This window comes from Patella vulgata, chromosome 7 (assembly GCF_932274485.2).
Source record: "Patella vulgata chromosome 7, xgPatVulg1.2, whole genome shotgun sequence".
In the NCBI taxonomy this organism is placed as follows: Eukaryota; Metazoa; Mollusca; class Gastropoda; family Patellidae; genus Patella; species Patella vulgata.
In genome coordinates, this window is record NC_065885.2 from 13364352 (window position 1) to 13386565 (window position 22214).

At 35.7% G+C, this 22214-nt stretch overlaps 1 protein-coding gene across 2 annotated transcripts; it reads left to right on the forward strand.

The window, feature by feature from the left end:
• Positions 1-1080: 1080 nt before the first annotated feature.
• On the forward strand, positions 1081-21704 carry LOC126827797 (uncharacterized). 2 transcript variants are annotated; one of them, XM_050557337.2, is made up of 10 exons: positions 1081-1191; positions 5024-5123; positions 6631-6747; positions 8463-8534; positions 10416-10476; positions 10709-10824; positions 13264-13372; positions 13745-13800; positions 17443-17590; positions 18186-21704. In XM_050557337.2, exons 1-10 carry the CDS (start codon positions 1085-1087, stop codon positions 18284-18286), a joined length of 987 nt encoding a protein of 328 aa, XP_050413294.2. In that variant the 5' UTR covers positions 1081-1084; the 3' UTR covers positions 18287-21704. The 2 variants fall into 2 exon arrangements, with proteins under 2 accessions (XP_050413294.2, XP_050413295.2); XM_050557338.2 differs by having other exon boundaries at positions 18189-21704.
• Positions 21705-22214: the final 510 nt, after the last annotated feature.

Here is a 22214-nt window from a genome sequence, read left to right on the forward strand (position 1 = left end):
TGGGAAACCCATGCATCAAAATTTAAATAAAAAGTGTTCTTTAAAGTTATTTGTTACATTCATTGCTTTTGTTATTATATTTGTAATATTAAAGATACATTATGGGAGATTAGATAAGGAGGTGGCAGTTCTCGCTATAAAAGTTAAAAACTAGATAATATAAAGGGAATGTGCTGAAAATTTTAATCAAAGTGCTTCGAAATCATTGTAGCCTCAGTTGTCATTGTTACCACTGTCACGATAATTAACAAAGTCTCGATTATCCATTTTTTTGCGGTTTATCATCAACGCCCGACGGGCGTTGAACAGCAGATCGGATTCAAATCCAATGTAAATCGGACACATAAAAAAGAGAGAAAGAAATCGGGTTTAACGCCACTCGGGGGGTATTGTACCGACTTTAGTAATGATGATCGAGGCTAGCCTAAAATTCGAAAGCTAATATCTCGGTTTAGAGTGGAGCAATGTGACTGAATTTTGCAGTATTGACATTATCTATTTTTTTTAACTATTACAGCAAGAACTGTCAACATTTTATCTAATCTCCCATAATTCCCCTTTAAGCAAATTCTTTTCATGTTTTCTATGAATTTTAATATATTTATAGGCGGTCATGTTTGGACATACCACCATCTTGGACGTTTTTGTTATTTTTGTGCAAAGATTCTGGGATTATTGTTGATTGTTATATGAAGCTATGGAATCATAACAGCCATTACAAAACACGCACATGTTATAAATTATCTCCGTGACAATAATTGGGGCCTAGCGAATTTGCTGATGTGTGTGAAAACATTTCGAAAGCTGTCAAATCCAAATTGCTATCATACATTTTCAGAAAACAGACATATGAATCTATTTTAAAAATTTGATAGCGGGACTTTGGCGGTCTGGGTCGGAATCATTTGTGAATTTTATTTCGGTGATCACTCGCTTCTTTCGGTGCATATCGATTTGTTCCATAATCGACCCAGGACAAAATTTATTATAGTGTCTGGATGATCGCGTTGGATAATTCTTAGAATTGATTGGTTAATCTACAGCGGGAAATTCGTACATCAAAACAAATGTCATGTGATTGCTGATGAACAAAATGGCGGACAATGAATTAGATTGGGATCATGCTGCTGATTTTGGTGAAAGAGATCCGCTATTGGAGAGAAACAAAGCTGGGAGAGATATGTCCTATAGGTAAGTAATCGAAGTTTATTTCTGGACAGTTCCGAATGCCTTAAGATGTATTTTTCTGAATGCATTTCCGACAAAATTGTCGACAAAGCATACATGTACATTCGTCATTCGATAAACTATAATAAAGTCATAATAAAGTTCCCGGACGGATATTATAGTTTTATACAATAATTGAGTGATTCATTCAATAGTGTGTATCGTAATATGTAACAGGCCTTGCCTGAGTAGAGCGAAGCTGATGTGATTGTTGTCAAATAAAACCTTCATAATAAAGTTTCCCCAACTGAAAAAAGAACAAAAAGGTGTGAGGATTTTCATTGACGTCAAAATTATCTGACGTCATTTATTCGACGCGTCATAGAAATATTTCTTAGAGACCCAAAATCTCGCTTGGGCGAGATTTGGTAAGTTGACATGCGCTGACATGCGCATTGACAGACATGCGCATTGCCTGTTTTCCCCAGTGTATCCGGTTCCTGTCTGAATTTTTTTTTAATCAACAGTCTGTGGGTGACATTTTCAATTACGCTCCTGTGTTACCGGAAAAGAGCTTTGCTCAAGCACCGCACTTCGCGCGATGCTTTAGAGCTTCGCTCTATATTAATTGTGGTATGATAGGCCTTTCCCATATAGAATTCTGATCAATTTTCAAAGCGTTTTTCGTTGGCTTTTTGGCTGCAAATTACACAGATTGTCTTGAATTTATATTCTGTTGTTATAAGAGATTGTCATGTAGCTGCCTCAGCAAAATTCTCTTCCCATCTGATAACTGAAGAGAAACATATTTTTGTCTCAAAATGCACAAGTACTGCAATGACAAAATGTTAAACACATCAATTTCATTTCTTTCTTGACCTTGTCAGTTGAGGTGTTGGAATATCATGCTTGGGGTTGCAAGTTTGATCTCAAAAAGGGAACCCTGTCACAAATAAGTTGGTTGAATGTATTTCTTGTAGCTTTAATAACTTATCATTAAAAGTCTAAAAATTGCCCCTGTCAGCTCATTACAGACATAACCTTGACCTAGATTTATTTAATCAAGATAAAATTTCGACATGCATATGTAATGTAATAAATATTAAAAGCTATCATAAAAAAAGCTATCTCCCGGACATGATAAATGTTGTGCATTTAATGCAACCTGCTGCATCCTTTATCCTTTTAACATGTCATGTTATCAATGACATGGACTGAATTGTCTAACTCAATCCCTTGCCTTTTTATGGCTATTTTGAGGGCTAGTACTAGTGGTAGTCTATGGAGGTGCCTGTCATTTTGTCTGGCAGTGATTTATCCAATTTTTAGGTTTTTGTTGAAATTATTTAATACATGTCCTGCAAGATAAAAAATGTCAGATAGAATTTCGATAGTGTCTAACATTTTGATGAGTACCAGTACAACAAAAATCGTTAATTCCAGGACTGATTTTTGGAAACCTTGCAAATGTTCTTTGCCATTTCTGTTAATTTTTATGTCAGTTCCAGAAACATGTAAGCTTACTAGGAAGGTATCAAAAGGTTCAGTCGATGTTTAATTCAAAGTTGAGTTAAAAATCAAATCCACCCAGATCCCACATTATTTCAACTCGTATCACAATTTGTAACGATATTTGAGGGTCTTTCCCCCCCCTCCCCCAAATCTCAGTTTCCCAAAAAGCAAGGTCGGACCAAGTACTCCATCTGCTAGTAGCAATGATGGGGTCCTCTGAGGTCCTCAGACCTCCATTGGATTTTTAAAGTCCTTGACATTGGTACCCCTTCACTCCATGGTGGGTCCATGTTGCGGTTGACATTTGATAATTCAGTGTAAATCCGGCGATGCCGCATCATACTTCAACTGGTATCTGTGATTCCTTTTTTGTTTATTTTTGTTGGTTTCTGGTTTTCTTCTTACATGTACATTATTTTTGTGATAAACTGCATTGATCCATTTGACATATTTTCTTTGAAGCTGGTGTTCAGATTTTGTTTATGAAGAGGTGTTCCTTTAATTCCAAATTTATTTATGGGACCAGGGTTATTGTTTATTAAACCGGGTTGTGTAACTTTATCTTGATTAAATAAATCTAAGGTCAAGGTTATGTCTGTAATGAGCTGACAGGGTCAATTTTTAGACTTTTAATGATAAGTTATTAAAGCTACAATAAATACATTCTGTCAACATATATGTGACAGGATTTTCTGTTTAGAATCAAACTTGCAACCCCAAGCATGAAATTCCTACACCTCAACTGGCTAGATCAAGACAGAAATGGAATTGATGTGTTTAACATTTTGTCATCGCAGTATGTTGTGTATTTTGAGACAAACATATGTTTTTGTTCAACTATCATATGGTAAGAGAATTTTGCCGAGGCAGCTACATGACCACCTACTTTTCATCAAAACCCAATTGTCAAAAGTTCTTTTATTTCTACACTATGTTTACAAGTTGGAGTCGTGTTGATAATTCAAAGTTTCTCCTTGGTTCATGTCTGAATTCAATGGTTCAATATGCACTGAAGAGACCCACCCCCACCCGGTACCTTACTACCATCGTCTACTGTTAGTATTCAGTCTTGGTCTGTTTCAGTCAATGTTGATCTTGATATATTGCCATAAAAATATAGTATCCTAATATCCAATATTTAAGAGAGAGAGAGAGAAATAGGGTTTAATGTCCACTCCACACAAACTAGGTCATTTCGGGACTAACATATGGTTTTTAATTTTTATTTCAATAATTCGCTTGCACGTAGGGGTCTTTAGCAGTGGGAGGAAACCCAAGGACCCGGAAAAAACCCATGAGGTTGGAGAGGCGACCCTACTCCTTGTCACATACAACTAAGGATTCGAAACCACGCCAGTTGACTCAATGACAGGCCTTATGATACAGCGCGTACGTGCTAACCATTCGGCCATCCCCCCCCCCCCAATATTTAAGACACACAGAACAGTTTATAATCAGTACACAAATTGTGTATTCTATTGTTTCAGGGGCCATTTGTAATGAACAAATCAAAACATATTAGTAATGGCTAATTCACAACCGACAAAATAATGATCAAAAAACGTGTAGAATGTACTAATCAGGCAAAAACGACTGTTGTTCAATTTGGACTGTTCGCGTACATGATTATCGAAAATAATTGATTAGAAATTACAATATTTTTAAAGAACTGAATATAAAATGAAAGACAGTATCCGGGGCTAACGCAATCATATGTCATTTTTAGTCTTTTTTTTAAAGTGGAGAGAACTATTTATGTTAGGGGAAAGATCTGAAGGCCGTGGTAACTTCTGGAACTTTCCGGAAGCTGTCACAAAAAATTGTAATATACCATTTTGAAGGCATCAATGTGTTCCTTATTCCTACCAAGTTTCAACTTGATACCACAAATATTAATGGAGATACGCCATCTTGAAATTCGTATAAAATGCTGATGAAAATTTTCGCAAATCTTTCATGCTAAAACTAATCGAGCAAACTTTTGAATTTCGAAAAACCTCAGTCGGAGCCTGTATGGGATTCGTCCAAAGAATCCCAAAATAAAAAACCGGACGAAGATCTGTTGACAAATAACCGAGATATGGACAATCTGAGATTATTTTTTGTCCCATCCATAAAACACTTCCTGTTTGTCAAAATTGACACAATTTATATTTAATAAATAGTTCCACGGAGGCCAATACTATCAACGATGGCAGAACGTTTGCACCATGCACAGTTTTGGTTGCAACTCTGACTAAAATCCGTAAAACAATACATATATGTTTTGTACGAATGTATATATACCTGTAGGCCTGTTTATTACAGATCCAATTATAACAGGCCTTTTATTTGTGTTTGACAGATCTGGTGGTGTTAATTTATCCTATGAAGAAGCTGTGGAGTTGTTGACTGTTTTAGACACAAGTAGATTCAAATTACAACAATATATTTCTAATGCTGATGTAAGTAGACCTACATGTATATACTAGGTGTCATTGTGAGGCAGAATGATTTACCAAATACAACCTGTGGCTTAGTGAGTAAGACGTTAGTTCGCTGACCTGGAGATCCCGTGTTGGCCGAGAAGTTTCATCAGGATTTTCTGGGGTAGTTCCTCCTTGTCGGTGGTGCAGGACAAAGGGCCTGGCAAGGGACAACGTATAGTTGTTCAGATGGGATGAAAAAAACAGGGTTCCTTATACATATTGGCGTGCACTTAAAAGACCCATTGACAATTGGAATTCAATACAAGAGTAGGTCGTATTGCTGTTGTCCGAGCAAAATTTCACTCATGGCATACTGTATGGCGTATGCCTGTCTTCATTAGCCAAGTCAGAGCAGAACAGTAGGACGTTAAACCCCATTTCATTTTACAAAATACTGTTGGAAAGGGGAAAATATTTTGACAAAAAGTTATAGTCACTTCTGTGTCAAAATCTGTATTTGAAGAAAATGGGACATACAAAATCAAGCATTTTTTTTATCCCTTTTTTTGAGCGTAACAGCTTGCTAGTCCTCTCAATGGATGTCACCACTAGATATGGCCATTTTATGTTGATATTAATTTCTGCTAATTTCACATGAGCATCTTGATCTCTCTAAGGCCTGTTTTCCATGTACACGTTTCTGCAGCTTTTCACCGGCTAATGCAAATCTAATGATACCATTTCCATGTACCGGTGAAAACGCGTTATGGAAAACAGGCTTAAGACAAATATTGTAATAGTAATTGTATCATCTCTTTCGTATAAGCCAGTCCATTTTTCATGACAGTTTGTAATATTCAATAATTTTGAGGATGGTCTGTGTTTGTTTTTTATGAATTAGTAACCATATTCAGGGGGGTTGGATGGCCGAATGGTTAGCGTGTGTGGCTGTATCATAAGGTCTGTCATTGAGTCAACTGGCATGGTTTCGATTCCCTGGTTGTACGTGGCAAGGAATAGGATCTTCTGTCAGTGTCAAACCTCATGGGTTTTCTCTGAGTCCTCCGGTTTCCTCCCATTGCTAAAGACCCCTACGAGCAGGCGAATTATTGACATAAAATTGAACCATATGTTAGTCCTGAAACAACCTAGTTTGTGTCGAGTGGACGTTAAACCCCATTTCTCTCTCTCTCCCCAGTAACCATATTACTGATTCAAGAAAGATTCTGCTTTGTTATTTTAGGAGGGGGGTTTGGTGGTCTAGTTATTTAACGGCAAGTGGTGTGGCTTCGATTCCCAGCTTAAACATTACAAGGAGTAGTCCTTCGGATAATACGAAAAACCGAGGTCCCGTGTATACATTGGAATGCACGTAAAAGACCCCTTGGCAGTTGGAATTTGATATAAGAGTAGGCGATAGTGCCGCTGCCCGGTCAAAATTTCCCTCATAGCACACTGTATGGCGTATGCCCGTCTTCATTAGCCCAGTATAGGAGCAGAACAGTAGGACATTAAACCCCATTTCATTTCTCTGTTATTTTAGGAAACAAGTGTAGTTGAAACAGTGGTCATACCTGTACCAGGACGTTGGTTGAGAATCAGAAAAAATGTTTTACCTAGGATCGCCAGAAATATCGTTTTTATAACCATCATTCTTCAGGTAGGTTAATATCGGAGCCAGGGTGGTTCAGTGAGTAAGGCTTGGCCCACTCAACATGAGGATTTTGTTTTTGATCCTAGACCTGCAGCCAGAATTTCTAGAAACTAAACAAACTATACATTTTTGAAAAACTTACAACGCCAGGAACAAAAATCCGAGAGTTCCAAGGAAAATGTTTGCAATAACTCGATTTAGGGCCTGATAAAATTTGTCATAATCATCAAGTAAATGCAATATTTATACTAGCAATTCTGAAGTTGACATAGAATTAAACATTGTCGAAAACACCAGATGCCTTCATCCTCGACAAAGAATAGGGTATTGGTTAAATTTTGATTTTAAACAAAAATACCCAAAGCTTAAATGCTGAAGCTGAACATGATTCGTGAAAAGTTTTGAAAATGATGCATAAAAGAGATTATTAGTAAACATATGGAATGATATAAGTACTGTATTATGGTGAAGCTTGCTACTCATATTTGAGTCGTTTACTACAAAAAACTTACATAGAGCAATTGAAACAGCATTATCTTATTGAAAATGATAGAATATACTTAAACTACTATTATCAGTATGTCCAAATTGCTCCTCAATGCGGCTGATTGACATTTGAAGGAATTTTAAAACTACAACATTGTGAAAGATTTATCTCTTTGAAAGAATATCAAATCGAAAATGGTTCAATTTCATTCAGTATGTACAAAGATATAGTATGAATTTAAAATTTCACAACATTTGGAATATTCTCTTGCGCTGACATAAACAAGTCTACGCCACTTATAAGGGTTGCATAAAATGTTTTGCTGTGCCTCTTTTTTTATCCTTTTGAATTCAAGCCAGGAGATAATCGGCCGTTGATGTATTGTCCCAAAATTGCAAATGATGACATGAAATTGGGTTTTGACATTCTAGTTTTCTGCACCAAAAAGACTAATGAAGATGACCAAACACCGTGCAGTGTGCAATGAGCGAAAATCTGACCAGAAAGCTGCATTTCCACCATGTTCCTGAAGCAACGACTGAGAGTTTTACAACATCTACAAATTGCTAGATTACTTTTCAATTCCTGAACTTATAGCTACGTTATCTGCAGGCACGTGAACGGTAGCATCCAATCAGAGGTTGTGACATAGCGACCTCCATAGAAACCTTGACATTGATTGACCGTACTTTGATATTTTAGCTTGAAAGCACGAGACTTGGTATTCACGATGATCGAGGAATCTGATAGGCTCACAAGTTGGGTGAATACCCAATCAACATTAGTGCCGAAATATGTAGTGTATTACGTGAAGGCCTTGATAGGATATACGAAGTTAGATCAAGCCTTCTATTGAAGATGTGTTCCTACCTACTCTTTATTGATTGTATACCAACTTTTAATGATCTTCTACATGCTCTCTAAATTGCTAGAAAATACTGGAGAAGTTTCGCGGCCAACATCAGGATCTAACAGTGGCTCACAGCAAATGATTCTGTGTAGATCGTCTTGTCTGCAGTTTGTCTTATCAGTTTGTTTTTGTGTGTAGTAGGGTTTCCCTGCACTTACTAGTAAAGGTTATGAGAAGCAAGAACCTGCATCAGATTTACTCAAATAGATTGAGTAAATTAAACATCTAATACAATATTTACATCTGATAAAATCCTAATAATACCATTACATAATCAATGATTGTAAATACACATTATATATTCTACTTGTTTTATTTCTACAGGCTGTAAATTTATTAATTTTGTCTTTGATTGATATCTGGCCAAGAAAAGATTCAGAAGATGTCATAGTTACAGTAAGTTATAATATTTATTTGAAGATTTTGTTAATATTGAATATGAAGAGCATGTTTTTGTTTTCAAATTAACAAAACTCTCGCGACCTAATGCCCCCCTCAGACTGGGGTGGTGTCCCTACTGCGCTGCTGCGACCGTACAGCAAGGAGAAAATACACATGATCGCCAGCAAACGTGAACACAACGCAAGAAAATGTCCCCAAAAATTACAAACTTGAAAAAGTCACGTTCTCACAGCTTCCCAGATCAGATCGCAGAACCTTGGCGTTTGGTTTTAACATGCTCAACAAAAACTATGCGATTATTGACGACCATGGAGACCACAGAACGATATCTGGCGTTTCCACCACGCTTTTACCACGATCTTGACGTGCTCTGACACCATTTTCCGTAACCGTAGCAGCGCAGTAACGACGCCACCCTGGTCTGACGGGGGTATAACAATACAGTAGAGAATAAAATTGTCATGAATTGGGTCGATACAAAGTTTGTCTGGTATCCAGTTTGGCTCGGTCTCTATGTGCATGGAAGGGTGGTAGATCAACAACAGTTACCACTTTAGTAACATATATTATGAGTATTGGGTCTATTGAATATTAAGAGTTTTGGATCTATTACCATGGAATACTGTATTGAATAATAAAGATTTCTGGATCTATTATTATGGAATACTGTATTGAATATGAGGAGTATTGTGTCTATTGAGTACTGTATTGAATATTAAGAGTATTGTGTCTATTGAGTACTGTATTGAATATTGTGTATGCCAATGAGGTTTATGTCACTTATTTTGTGATCAAACCTTGTAATGTACTGTGCCAAACTAAAATATAAGTACTTTTATGACTAACTGCTGGTAGAATCACCCATGTATTATTATAGCAATAGTTCATTTTGTTAAATCCCGAACACAGATTGAGGAATAGACCGGACCTGTTAAATATATCTTAAATATATTATGCGAGAGCTAAATCTGCCTATTGCAGGTCTTTCTTTAGGCCTGAAATCTTATCTAGATTATTAATTAGACATTAATTAACTTATCCAGACCATAATCAACTCATAATGGCATCGGATTTCTCCGATATTAATTAGATTAGAACGGTTCAGCCATAAAATGGAAGAGCGAGACTTAGCACACGTCTTGTCAAACCTTCAAAGGCTAATATCTTCGCTCGCAATAGAGTAATTTGAATGAAATTTTCAAATTATTCATTTTACATTATCTATTTTTGATCTATTATAGCAAGAATGGCTAGTTCTTTATCTAAATCTTACATAATGTATCTTTAACTAAATGATAAATGTAAACATAATTACTGAAGCATCAACTCTGGTTAAACAGAATTGCTCCAGTCCACTTCTACTATGCTCCGGTCCCAAACGACTATATCAAGAGACCAGCTACACAATCTCTCTTACGCCTGAAGAGTTTGCATAAGAACGAAACTAGTAGCTTCGTGAGAGAAATCTGAGACGGTGACCAAACACTTACAGATTTCCAATTAAACATACATTATGCAGGAGCTAAATCTGCCTTTTGCAGGTCTTTCTTTAGGCCTGAAATGTTATCTAAATTATTAATTAGACATTAATTAACATATCAATACCATAATCAACTCTCGATGCCAGCGTTAGCCTGCGATATTTAGTGGATTTGAATACATTTTGTTGGAGATAATTTAAAGTAAAAATGGATAATATGGACTTTGTTTATTATCGTGCCAACGTTGGTAATGATCGAGGCTAGCCTTAAACTAATTCGCTAATATCTCGATTCAGAGTGGAGCAATGACTATATAGCGAGAACTGTCAGCTCTCTATCTAATCTTACCTAATGCCCCTTTAACTAAATAATATTATTTGTTTGTTTATTTTAGAGTGCTGTGACTATGATTGTTGTCCAGTTATTAAACTTGATTGCCTTGGTTTATACAAGTGGTATGTGGTGCTATATTTTACTTCATAACATCAACCATTGAAGCGAACTGGATATATTTTACAATATTGATTTTCATTGTCACCTTAATTTAGATGAATCCTAGCCAATTTGTGCATGGGGCCTTTGCTTTATTGACATGAATAATTTTTTGGACATGCCTAATTTGTATCTTTTCAGGAAAATATTTATGATAATATGTAATAATTGAAATTATATTTAATATTTTATTAGTTGAATTGGCAGGGCAGTTGTTTAAACGAACAGTTAGTAATATACTACTAGCACAGTGTTACCTAGCAACCATTCTGTTATTTACTGGTATATATATATTGACATACAGACTCAAGGTTTGTAAATATTTATTTTTGTTCCCCGCCTTTCGAAGAAAGCAGGGGACTATTAAAATGGGTTCGTCCGTCTGTCTGTCTGTCTGTCTGTCTGTCTGTCTGTCTGTCCGTCTGTCTGTCCGTCACACTTTTTGGGACACAATAACTCTCTTCCTAATTGAGCTAGAATGTTCAAACTTGGTGTATGTGTTTATTAGGTCAATGCCTTGATGGAGTTCGAAGATGAGCATTTTCCGCTTAGGGTAAGCAGAGATAAGCAATTTGATTGGTTGATGCTTTGGGACACGATAACTCTCTTCCTAATTGGGCTAGAATGTTCAAACTTGGTGTATGTGTTGATTAGGTCAATGCCTTGATGGAGTTCGAAGATGAGCATTTTCCGCTTAGGGTAAGCAGAGATAAGCAATTTGATTGGTTGATGCTTTGGGACACGATAACTTTTAATTGAGCTAGAATGTTCAAACTTGGTGTATGTGTTTATTAGGTCAATGCCTTGATGGAGTTCGAAGATGAGCATTTTGTGCTTAGGTTAAGCAGAGATAAGCAATTTGATTGGTCGAGACTTTAGTTGAGTTAGAATGTTCACACTTGGCATAGGTGGCTATTAGGTGAATGCCTTGATGGAGTGTGAAGATGAGAATTTTTTGCTTAGAGTAAGCAGGGATAAGCAATTTGATTGGTTGATGCTTTGGGACACGATAACTTTAGTTCTAATTAAGTGAGAGTGAGGACACTTGGTGTATAGCTTTATTATATCATTACCTTGACTAAGTTTGATAATGAGTATTTTCTGCTGTCATGTCATGGCTGAGTTCAATTATTAACATTGGTCGATGCTTTGGGACAAGATAACTTTGATTCTATCTGATAGAGAGTGCTGAAACTTAGTGTATAATTTGATTGCTCGATACTTTTGAAAAAAATAAATGTGCGATTAATTAATGTGTCATCTATTTATTTTGGGATTTCGGCGGGGGACATCAGCCTCACTGTTGGCTTGTTCTTTTTCGTCTGTGTTTGATTTAATTTAATTTTTGTCAATCAATTTGTTAAAATTAAAGAAAGACCTTATTGCAATAATTGGCGGAGAAAGCCTACAAAGTTAGTCAAGTGACCCTACTCCTTGTCTCGCACAAACTTGAAAATGATTGAACCTGTCGGCAAAATTGTCAGCTTAAATTAATTTGATTGTTAATTTGCTCTTTTGAAGTAGAAATCTGTCTACATTTAAAATTTTGGGCCCACAGATACATGTAGATACTGTGTTAATTCAACATAGAGGGTGGGCTGGGAGCAGAGGTCGCAGTCACGTAATAATCCATGTTTTTCACACATTTTTTTTTCAAAATAAATGCAAAATTTCGTTCATAATCCTTAAGTTCATGGCAGTAAGCCTTCTATACGTAGCTATTCTGAGACCCCCTATTTTGCTGCACTGGAAGCAATAAAGCGCATTTCATACAAGACTTTGGATTGGCTAGAACACAATAAAGTGTTTAGATTCAGCCAATCAAATATTGGCTTTCATAGCAATAGTTTGCTCTTTACTTCCTGTCGAAGTAATCTCGATAATACGGAACTCCCGGTGTTGGCTGAGAAAATTTATCAGGATTTTCCAGCATGGTTCCCCCATGTCAGTGGTTCAGGACAGAGGGAATTTTAAGGGAAAATGTATAGTCTTTCGGATGGGACGAAAAGAAAGAGGTCCTGTGTATATAAAAGAACCCTTGTCATTTGGAATTTGATATAAGGATAGGTTGTAGTTCCACTGTCCAGGTAAAATTTTCCTCGTAGCACACTGCACTGTAACCAGGGTATCATTTAATCTTGTGTATTTACCACTAATTTCTTTCACATTCTTTCAATATCAAATCTTTGTTTGAAAATTCATAAAAATTATTTGTACTTGTGTCCAGTTTAAAGCTGACCAATTAATTTTGATAATGAGTGTCCAAGTTACAAGCATTTGATTTCCTGACCACTGTTCAAATTTTAATCATTATACATGAATAATAAATTAAGTTGTTTATTTTTGTTACAGTGATCGAGAAATTAAGCGCTTATCTTGAATGATGTGGAAGAAATTAGTGTTAAATACACAAGATTAAATAATACCCGGGTTACAGTGCTGTATGGCCTTGTACATTAGCCCAGTCAATTGTGAACAGCAGGACATCACACTGTAACCCAGGTATCATTTAATCTTGTGTATCTAGCACCAATTTCTTTCACATTGGTTTAATATCAAATCTTTGTTTAAAAATTCGTAAAAATCGTTTAAAATCACCAAAAATCATCTAATTTGTATTTGTGTCCAGTTTAAAGCTGACTGATTAATTTTGATAATAAACAAGATTAAATGATACATGGGTTACAGTGTCATACACCATTTCATTTAATTTCCTTTAAAGCTAATTGTATTATTTTTCATTTTATCAGCCTGTATCATGGAAGTTTATACAGCAAGATTTAAACAGCAGTCCGGACTTGGTTATCGTACTGTACATCAAACTTTTCTTTTTCTCCGTTTCCACGGCAACACTTTCTGGTAAGTTGAATTTAAAGAGACAGCAACATATTTACAGATATTTGCCGGTTGTAGATAATGATTTTCAATTTATGGATAGCCTACAGTTACACCAAATTCTTCCAATGTGATTTATTGCCACTAAATATTACAATCCTTAGTAGTTTTCATGGCTGAGGTTTAAGTGGTTGTCATTGCTAAGGTTTAAATGGTTTTCATTGCTGTGATATATGGTGGTTTTCAATGGTCGGTGAGCCAGGGCCACACCCACCAAGCCACCATGGCTCCTCCAATGCTAATATATATATTTGACCTCCTGTCACTATTGACTAATCAAAAGACAGACTGTATGCATCACATATCTGTTCCATGTTGAATTTTTTTCCATTCCAGGAACGGCCAATGTCTTACCAGCTGAGTGGTATAATTATATTTTTACTTCATTTCAAGTAAGATGTCTTCCAATATTGTAAAAGTTTAATTTTTAAATGGAATGTCAGTCCAAAAATACCACAGTTTGTAAATGGTATAATCAGCATAAGGTCAAAAGCAAGTGCCCAATATGTAATCATTGCTGAAGTCCTGTAATGGGCCTATTAATCTGGGGGCACGGTGGCTAAGTGGGTAAGACGCTGGCTCACTAGCCTGGAGGTCGGGTGTTCAATCCCTGCATTGGCTGAGAAAGTTAATCCAGATTTTACGGCGTGGTTCCCCTTGTCAGTGATGCAGAATGGGACGAAAAACTGAGGTCCTGTGTACACATTGGCGTGCACGTAAAAGATCCCTTGACAGTTGGAATTCGATATAAGAGTAGACCGTAGTGCCGCTGTCCGGGAAAATTTCCCTCATAGCACACTGTATGGCATATGCCTGTCTTTATTAGCCTAGTTCGGGGGCAGAATAGTAGGACGTTAAACCCCATGTCATTTCGGGGGGTTGGATGGCCGAATGGTTAGCACGTGCGTGCTGTATCATAAAGCCTGTCATTGAATCAACTGGCGTGGTTTCGAATCCCCGGTTGTACGTGACAAGGAGTAGGGTCGCCTGTCCAACCTCGTGGGTTTTCTCCAGGTCCTCCAGTTTCCTCCCACTGCTAAAGACCCCTACGCACATGTAAATTATTGAAATAAAATTAAACCATATGTTAGTCTCGAAATGACCTAGTTTGTGTCGAGTGGACGTTAAACCCCATTTCTCTCTCTCTCCATGTCATTTCCTATTAATCTGACTGAATAAAAGCTGGGAGATTATCTACTTTTGATATTTTGACTTTGTTATCTTAATTAAATGTTAAATAGTCAATTTGAGTAAATTTTAGTGTCAATCATGATATTTTCCAAAACAGGCAAATGGCATACTTTATTTTCAATTCTTTTATTTTTATACGTCCACATTCATAATGTGAACGTATTATGCCGTCGCCCCTGTCTGTGTGTGTGTGTGTGTGTATGTATGTATGTGTGTGTGTGTGTGTGTGTGTGTGTGTGTGTGTGTGTGTGTCTGTGGTTCGCCTACAGGGCGCAATTCTTCATGGATTTTCTTCAAACTTGGTATACTTATTCCTTATACCCCAAGGAAGATCCCTATTGTTTTTGGTGCATGCCCGACCCCCCGGGGCAGAGCCACGCCCATTTCTAGTATTTGTTTGTTTGTCGTCTACAGGCCACATTTCTTAACTAATAATCTTGAAACTTTGCATACACATTCTTTGTACCCTAAGGAACATCCCTATCGTTTGGGGTGCATGCCCAACCCCCAGGGGCAGAGCCACGCCCATTTTCTTTTCGTGTGTCTTTGTGTCGCCTACAGGGCGCAATTCTTACTGGATTTTCTTCAAACTTGGTATACTTATTCCTTATACCCCAAGGAAGATCCCTATTGTTTTTGGTGCATGCCCGACCCCCAGGGGCAGAGCCACGCCCATTTCTAGTATTTGTTTGTTTGTCGTCTACAGGCCACATTTCTTAACTTATAATCTTGCATACACATTCTTTGTACCCTAAGGAACATCCCTATCGTTTGGGGTACATGCCCAACCCCCAGGGGCAGAGCCACGCCCATTTCCCATTTTCTTTTCGTGTGTCTTTGTGTCGCCTACAGGGCGCAATTCTTACTGGATTTTCTTCAAACTTGGTATACTTATTCCTTATACCCCAAGGAAGATCCCTATTGTTTTTGGTGCATGCCCGACCCCCAGGGGCAGAGCCACGCCCATTTCTAGTATTTGTTTGTTTGTCGTCTACAGGCCACATTTCTTAACTTATAATCTTGCATACACATTCTTTGTACCCTAAGGAACATCCCTATCGTTTGGGGTACATGCCCAACCCCCAGGGGCAGAGCCACACTTTATATACTTATTCTTTGTACCCTAAGGAACATTCCTATCATTTGGAACATCCTTATCATTTGGAGTAGGCCCTACATGCCCAACCCCCAGGGGCAGAGCCATGCCAATTTTCTTTTTGTGTGTCGCCTACAGGCCACAATTCTAAATCGATCATCTTGAAACTTAAAATACATATTCCTTATACCCTGAGGTTGGTCCCTTTTCTTTTGGGTGCATGCCCGATTTTGGGGAGATAACTCCATTTAACAATGTCAAACTCCATTTAACAATGTCAAACTGATGTGATATGCTTTAAATAGTTGTCACCCATGTAACATTCGGGTTTTTGTGAGTGGTTTCTGAGAGCCTTTGTTCAACTTATTTTTCAGAACGCTTTGTAAGTGTTAGAAGTATTTATACCGGTTATTTGTTGACGTTTCAAACCACCGTTTTCTCCCCCTTTCCTCCCACTGCTAAAGACCTTTTGGTACTGCAATGACAATGTCTCTCTCTCTCTCTCTCTCTCTCTCACACTAAATAAATTATAAATTCATGTAACTGCAAGTACATGTGCGTTTTCAGGATGTACATTTTTAAAAAGTCTTATGTTTGGGTGTCATTCGTTATTATAATTTAGTACCAAATTTATTATTAATAATTTGTCTTTTAAGAATATTAAGTACTTTTGTCAGATTGGGATTTAATTTCAGACTTCGGTTTCACTTGGTTCGGAGGAGATAACTCCGTCTAACAATGTCAAACTGGCGTGATATGCTTTAAAGAGTTGTCTCCCATGTAAAATTCGGCGTGATATGCTTTAAAGAGTTGTCTCCCATGTAAAATTCGGGTTTTTGTGAGTGTTTTCTGATAGCCTTTGTTAAACTTATTTTTCAGAACGCTTTGTAACCAGAGAAAATTAATAAGTGTTAGAAGCATTTATGCCGGTTATTTGTTGACGTTTCAGAACGCTTTGTAACCAGAGAAAATTAATAAAAGTGTTACAAGCATTTATACCGGTTATTTGTTTGGGTGTCATTCGTCATTAAAATTTAGTCCCAAATTTATTATTAATAATTGATTAATAATAAAAATAGCAAACCCCAACGGACAGTAGAAATTGAAAAGTTTAGACTAGATCAAATTACCACAGTTTACAGTATTTTGAGAAATGCAAATGCATTTGACATGTGTAGACTCCAACTATTTTTTCATGACTTTGGCAAGGTTAAGTCTATTCATTTCGTTTCGGCGAAACGTCCGGTACCCGATACTTCTAATTTTAAGCGGAATACAAAACGTGCGTGAAACCAAGGAATCTCAGTCATCAAATGACACTTTCCTTATTGTACATCATTCGCAGTTTGCACTTTTCGGCAGATCATCTGAGGTAAGAATCGATGTGTCCCAAGTACTTTATTTTCAAATCTTTCACTACTGTCAATCTTTTAAAGGACTGGGAGTGAGATTCAGACAGACAGGCGTGCGTGATATATCTATCGTCATCCGGATCGGTTAGACCGTGGTTAGCGTTATGTTATTTCATTATCTTCATTTTAAAAAGTACTATATCAATCAAAGCTGGAATGTGGACGTATATTGCAGCGTTAACGATGCTCTCGTTAAATTTTGTTTTAATCTGCTTTTACTCATGTTCTAATCTGGCCGATGTGTGTACTCTTTCTAGTAGGAACACTTGATATCACTTTTAATGTATTTGAGGAGTTCACACAGCTGACAGATTTTCAATGTTCTTTTGTTTCAGATGTTGTTGAGTTTTGTTTACTTCACATCAATCTTAGGCCAGTCGATCTCACGATCATCGACACCTACACGGACTCCACCACAAAAAGACAAAAAGCCACTGAATTATGGTTCTACTACTACTAATCATGTCTATAATAACCATCATGGTAAGTGCAGGCCTTCTAACAAAATAAAAAGACAAAAAGTCACTTAATTATGGTTCTACTAATACTAATCATGTATATAATAACCATCATGGTAAGTACAAGCCTAGTAATAAAATAAAATATACTAATAATAAATGAAAAAGCTAACATCAGTTTTTTTAAGTATTTTGTTTGTTTGCAGTTAGAAAGATATTTTTTCCACCTATTATCATAATTTTTAGCTTTATCCCAATGTTTTTAAGTATTTTTACACATAAAAACTATAAATATAACTATTTTGTGCATTAAGTTTAAATTTTTGATATTGACTAACAGGTAAGCACATAAGTTCTCCTGTCCTTTCACTGCCTGTTAGACAAGACTAGCAACTATGGCTCACTCTCTCTCTCTATTTCTCTCTCTAAAACAAAGGATGACTAGTTGCACTGCATATCAGCATGTCAAGCGCAATGAATTTATACCCTCTAACATCCTTTATACAAAGTTTTCTTTTCTTTTTTTTTTTTAAAAAAAGAAGATAGCTTGGACTAATAAAAACCGAAATTGCCGAATAAATATAACCTGTTATTTTTTTTTTTTTTTTTTTTTTTTTAAGAAGAAACCAGTATAGCTGATTCATCTATAGAGAACAGTGTAAATATAATAGACGATGACATTACGCAAAATCACAGCACAACCAGGGTTACTTTGAACTAAATCGATCAACACTTCAAAAGCAGAATAGTTTTTATCTTCAGCAATGCCCCTTGGCTGGCAAATACCGAAACTACAGTATTTAAAGAGGGTGCTCCAGGGATATGTTATTTTGTTCATATATTTCATATATGTGTTAACCTGAATAAATCGTGGGGAATTCCTTTTGGATCACTAGGTTTAGGTGTTCAGACTTTTAGTTGAGTGGTTTTTATGTTTTTAAGAGTTCATTTGGTCAGCTATCTATTTGGAGTTGAGTAGTTCATCTGTCTTAAGTGTTGAGTTCCTCATGTGTCTTTTGAGCTGGAGTCTCTCATTTTGAGCAATTCATGTGACTTTAGAGTTTTATTTCTAGAGTTTGTCTTTCATTGTAGAGTATTTATCTTACATCGTGTTCATCTGTCTTTAGAGTTGAGTAATTCATCTGTCTTTAGAGTTGAGTAGTTCATCTGTCTATAGAGTTAAGTAGTTCATCTGTCTTATAGTTGAGTAGTTCATCTGTCTTTAAGAGTTGAGTAGGTCATCTGTCTTATAGTTGAGTAGGTCATCTGTCTTATAGTTGAGTAGTTCATCTGGCTTTATAGTTAAGAAGTTCATCTTTAGATTTGAGTGGGTCATCTGTCTTTAGGATTGAGTAGGTCACCTTTACACAGTTGAGTAGGTCATCTGCCTTAGGAATTGGATTTCTTCTATCTGTATGTTGGTTATTTCATCTATGTAGATCTAGCTTGATTATTGTTTTAAAAGTGGTATTCTTTAGTATCAAAGTTTATTAGTATTATTATAGTATTATTATTATTATTATTTAATTAATAATTATTTGTTTTGGCAAGTTTCATAATTGTTAAATGCTCAAATATAAATAGTGTCTGTGTTCAGTGATGATGATATTGTATACTAATATTTTATTTCAACTTCACCTGATGTGACCTTCATGTATATATATTTTGAGCTCTTTTCCAAAATTATGCAGGGGCGGATTCAGAGGGAGGGTTATGCTCAGCAAATTAAAATCTTTTTTGTAAAACAATGCTTTTATTAGAAAAGTGTCACTATCGCGTGCTTTATCCTTTATCATCAGATGTGATGGGCATTCAAAGCGTGAGATAATGATATAGACATAATAAAAATGGAAGACAAGTGGGCTGTTGGATTTCTCTCTTTAAAAAGTTTGGTGTATATGTATGCTTACATAATTTGGAAACGACAATGGCATCGTGCTTTGTCAATTATAAAATTTCTTTAACAGGACCCTGGCAAAACCCCTCCTACAAAAATCCCTGGATCCTCCCCTGATAATATATTAATTTTTGATCTCTTTATAAAAAAAAAAAAAAAAAAAAAAACAGTAATTCGTAGATCTGTATATAAATGTTTTTATAAAAATAATTCATTTTATTTTTCTAAAAGATACTGTTTTATTATTTGAGGTTTCAAGGAATTAATAAAAAGATCACAATAAAGTGTGAATGTAAATGGCTCTTAATACAAATTTGAAAAGAAATTATGGTTTATAAACACATGCTTTTTGCCAATGTAAATCCTGAATCCATACTTTTATTAAGTCTTATGTTGTAGACAAGGAGTAATTTCACAGCAATTTTCACAAAGCTCTTCTCCATTTATTATTATTTGAATATTTACTTGTCTTATATATTTTCATTGTAATTAGATTTTACTATTGTATTTATTATCTTAAATACCTCATTAAAAAATGTCATGAAATGTAACATGTGCATTTATACTCACTGACATCAGTGTGTCGATCTAAATGGCAATTACAATTTGACAATGAATGATGGTTTATAATCCAATGCTCTGTGCCATGCAAGTCAGAAGAGACTTAAATAAATTCTGAATTCAAATATTTATCAAGTCTTTTTTGTATACAAGCAGTTACCAAACACTAGAATTTGCATCAAAGGTCTTCTCCGTTTATTATATGAATATTTAATTGTCTTAGTTTGCATATGAATTAGCTTTTATTATGGAGCCATGCTGGCTTAGAAACGTCTTTCCTTTGATTCCAGTGTTGGCCCAGAAAGTTACTCGGGATTTTTCAGTGTGATTTACCCTTGTTAGAGGAACAGCATCTAGTCAATCGATGGGGACAAAAACATGAGGTCCCATGCACATAAAAGACTCCTTAGCACTTAGAATTCGACAAAGAGGAAGCAGAAACACTGATGTCCTGGCAAAATGTTCCTCATATCACACTGCATGCTGTATACCCGTCTTCATTAGCGTTACGCCAGATTTTATTGTGTTTCCTTATTTTTTTATCTTAAATAGATACAATGAACAAAAAATCACTAAGCTATATAAGTGATGTCCTTTACTACTACTATTATTTAAAATTATATATTAATGAAATAAAACCACACATATTGTCTTCATAACTTTGTATAAATTGTATATTTTTAAGTAAAGTATATTTTATATAATTTTAAATCAATACATGTACATGTAACAATTTATCTCTTAATACCAATCCTTGTATATGGAATAGAAAATACATTTATGGTATATTTACTTTCTTGCTTTGCTAATTTATATATCTGTCATGGAATAAATAAATTATACCACATTGTTTAGAATATTGCAGCTTATATTTTTATATACAAAGTTTCATGTACTGTGTATTTTTAAATTATATCTTGAATACCTTCTATACCATGTATTTTTTTTAAATTAGTTTATATTAGAGGGATAACAATACAATACTGATCATAAATAGAAACAATATGGTTATAATATTCGTCCTGAAACACATTAAGTTTGGACTGGGGGATTTAGACTACAGGATATTTTTTTCTTCTTTTTTTTTTGATCTATTGTTTATTCATGTGACAGTTGGTAATAATGACAGGTGCATTTCATCTTTTTCGCAATTGACTGTATTGCAGTAGAGAAGTGAACAGATCAAATTCAATCGTTTATCGCCAATTTCCCTTCAAAAAAAGTCTCTTTTCGAATTTATTTAATTGTCTATAGTCTTGGTATCCTGAGAGACATTAATATTCTGGGGCAAGTTGCACTGCAATTTTATATAAATAAAATTTACACGGAACAGTGCTTATTTTTGTTTACTGCTGGCAGTTATTGATATTAATTTTTGTGTATTGTTGATCTGGGTCATGTTATACACTTGTCTGGAAAACAATATCATGTCGAACATTTGTGCAATTTAATTGCTACACAAAAGTTGTTTGTTGGCGGCACAAAACTGATATTGTTCCTGGCTGTTTTGAAAATTAAAATGGACATTTTTAAAATGTAAAGATAATTTTTAAAATTTAAAAAATTTATAGTATTATTTGAATATTTTTATTGATTAATATTGTTATTGTTGATTATTTTAAATAAAACTGATTCCTGGTGCTCTGCTGTAGAGAATTGTTAAATAAAATTATATCTTTAACCTCTTTGTCTTTTATAATGTACAATTAAAGTTTCATTGACTCTTATAGTAAGGTGTAAGTGACAGCCTCCATATGGAGGAAGACACCACCCTTAGATTTCGGGGGGGGGGGGGGGGATGGCCGAATGGTTAGCATGCGCACGCTGTATCATAAAGCCTGTCATTGAGTCAACTGGCGTGGTTTCGAATCCCCGGTTGTACGTGACAAGGAGTAGGGTCGCCTGTCCAACCTTGTGGGTTTTCTCCGGGTCCTCCGGTTTCCTCCCATTGCTAAAGACCCCTACGCGCAAGCGAATAGTTGAAAAAAAATTTAACCATATGTTAGTCCCGAAATGACCTAGTTTGTGTCGAGTAGACGTTAAACCCCATTAATCTCTCTCTCTCTCTCTTAGATTTCGCCATCTCTGCACCTACGATTTGTATTTTGTCTATATACAGCTCCCCATTTGGGTGGCCATTTTTGTTGATTTTTGGGTCAAGAATTGAAGAATATGGTTTGAATTAAAATTT

Bases quoted from the DNA above. Each gene is read 5' to 3' on its own strand.
- LOC126827797 (XM_050557337.2), top strand. From the start codon at position 1,085: ATGAACAAAATGGCGGACAATGAATTAGATTGGGATCATGCTGCTGAT. The intron at 1,192-5,023 runs GTAAGTAATCGA...TGTGTTTGACAG, and splicing joins GGGAGAGATATGTCCTATAG to ATCTGGTGGTGTTAATTTAT. The intron at 10,477-10,708 runs GTATGTGGTGCT...ATATTTTATTAG, and splicing joins TGCCTTGGTTTATACAAGTG to TTGAATTGGCAGGGCAGTTG.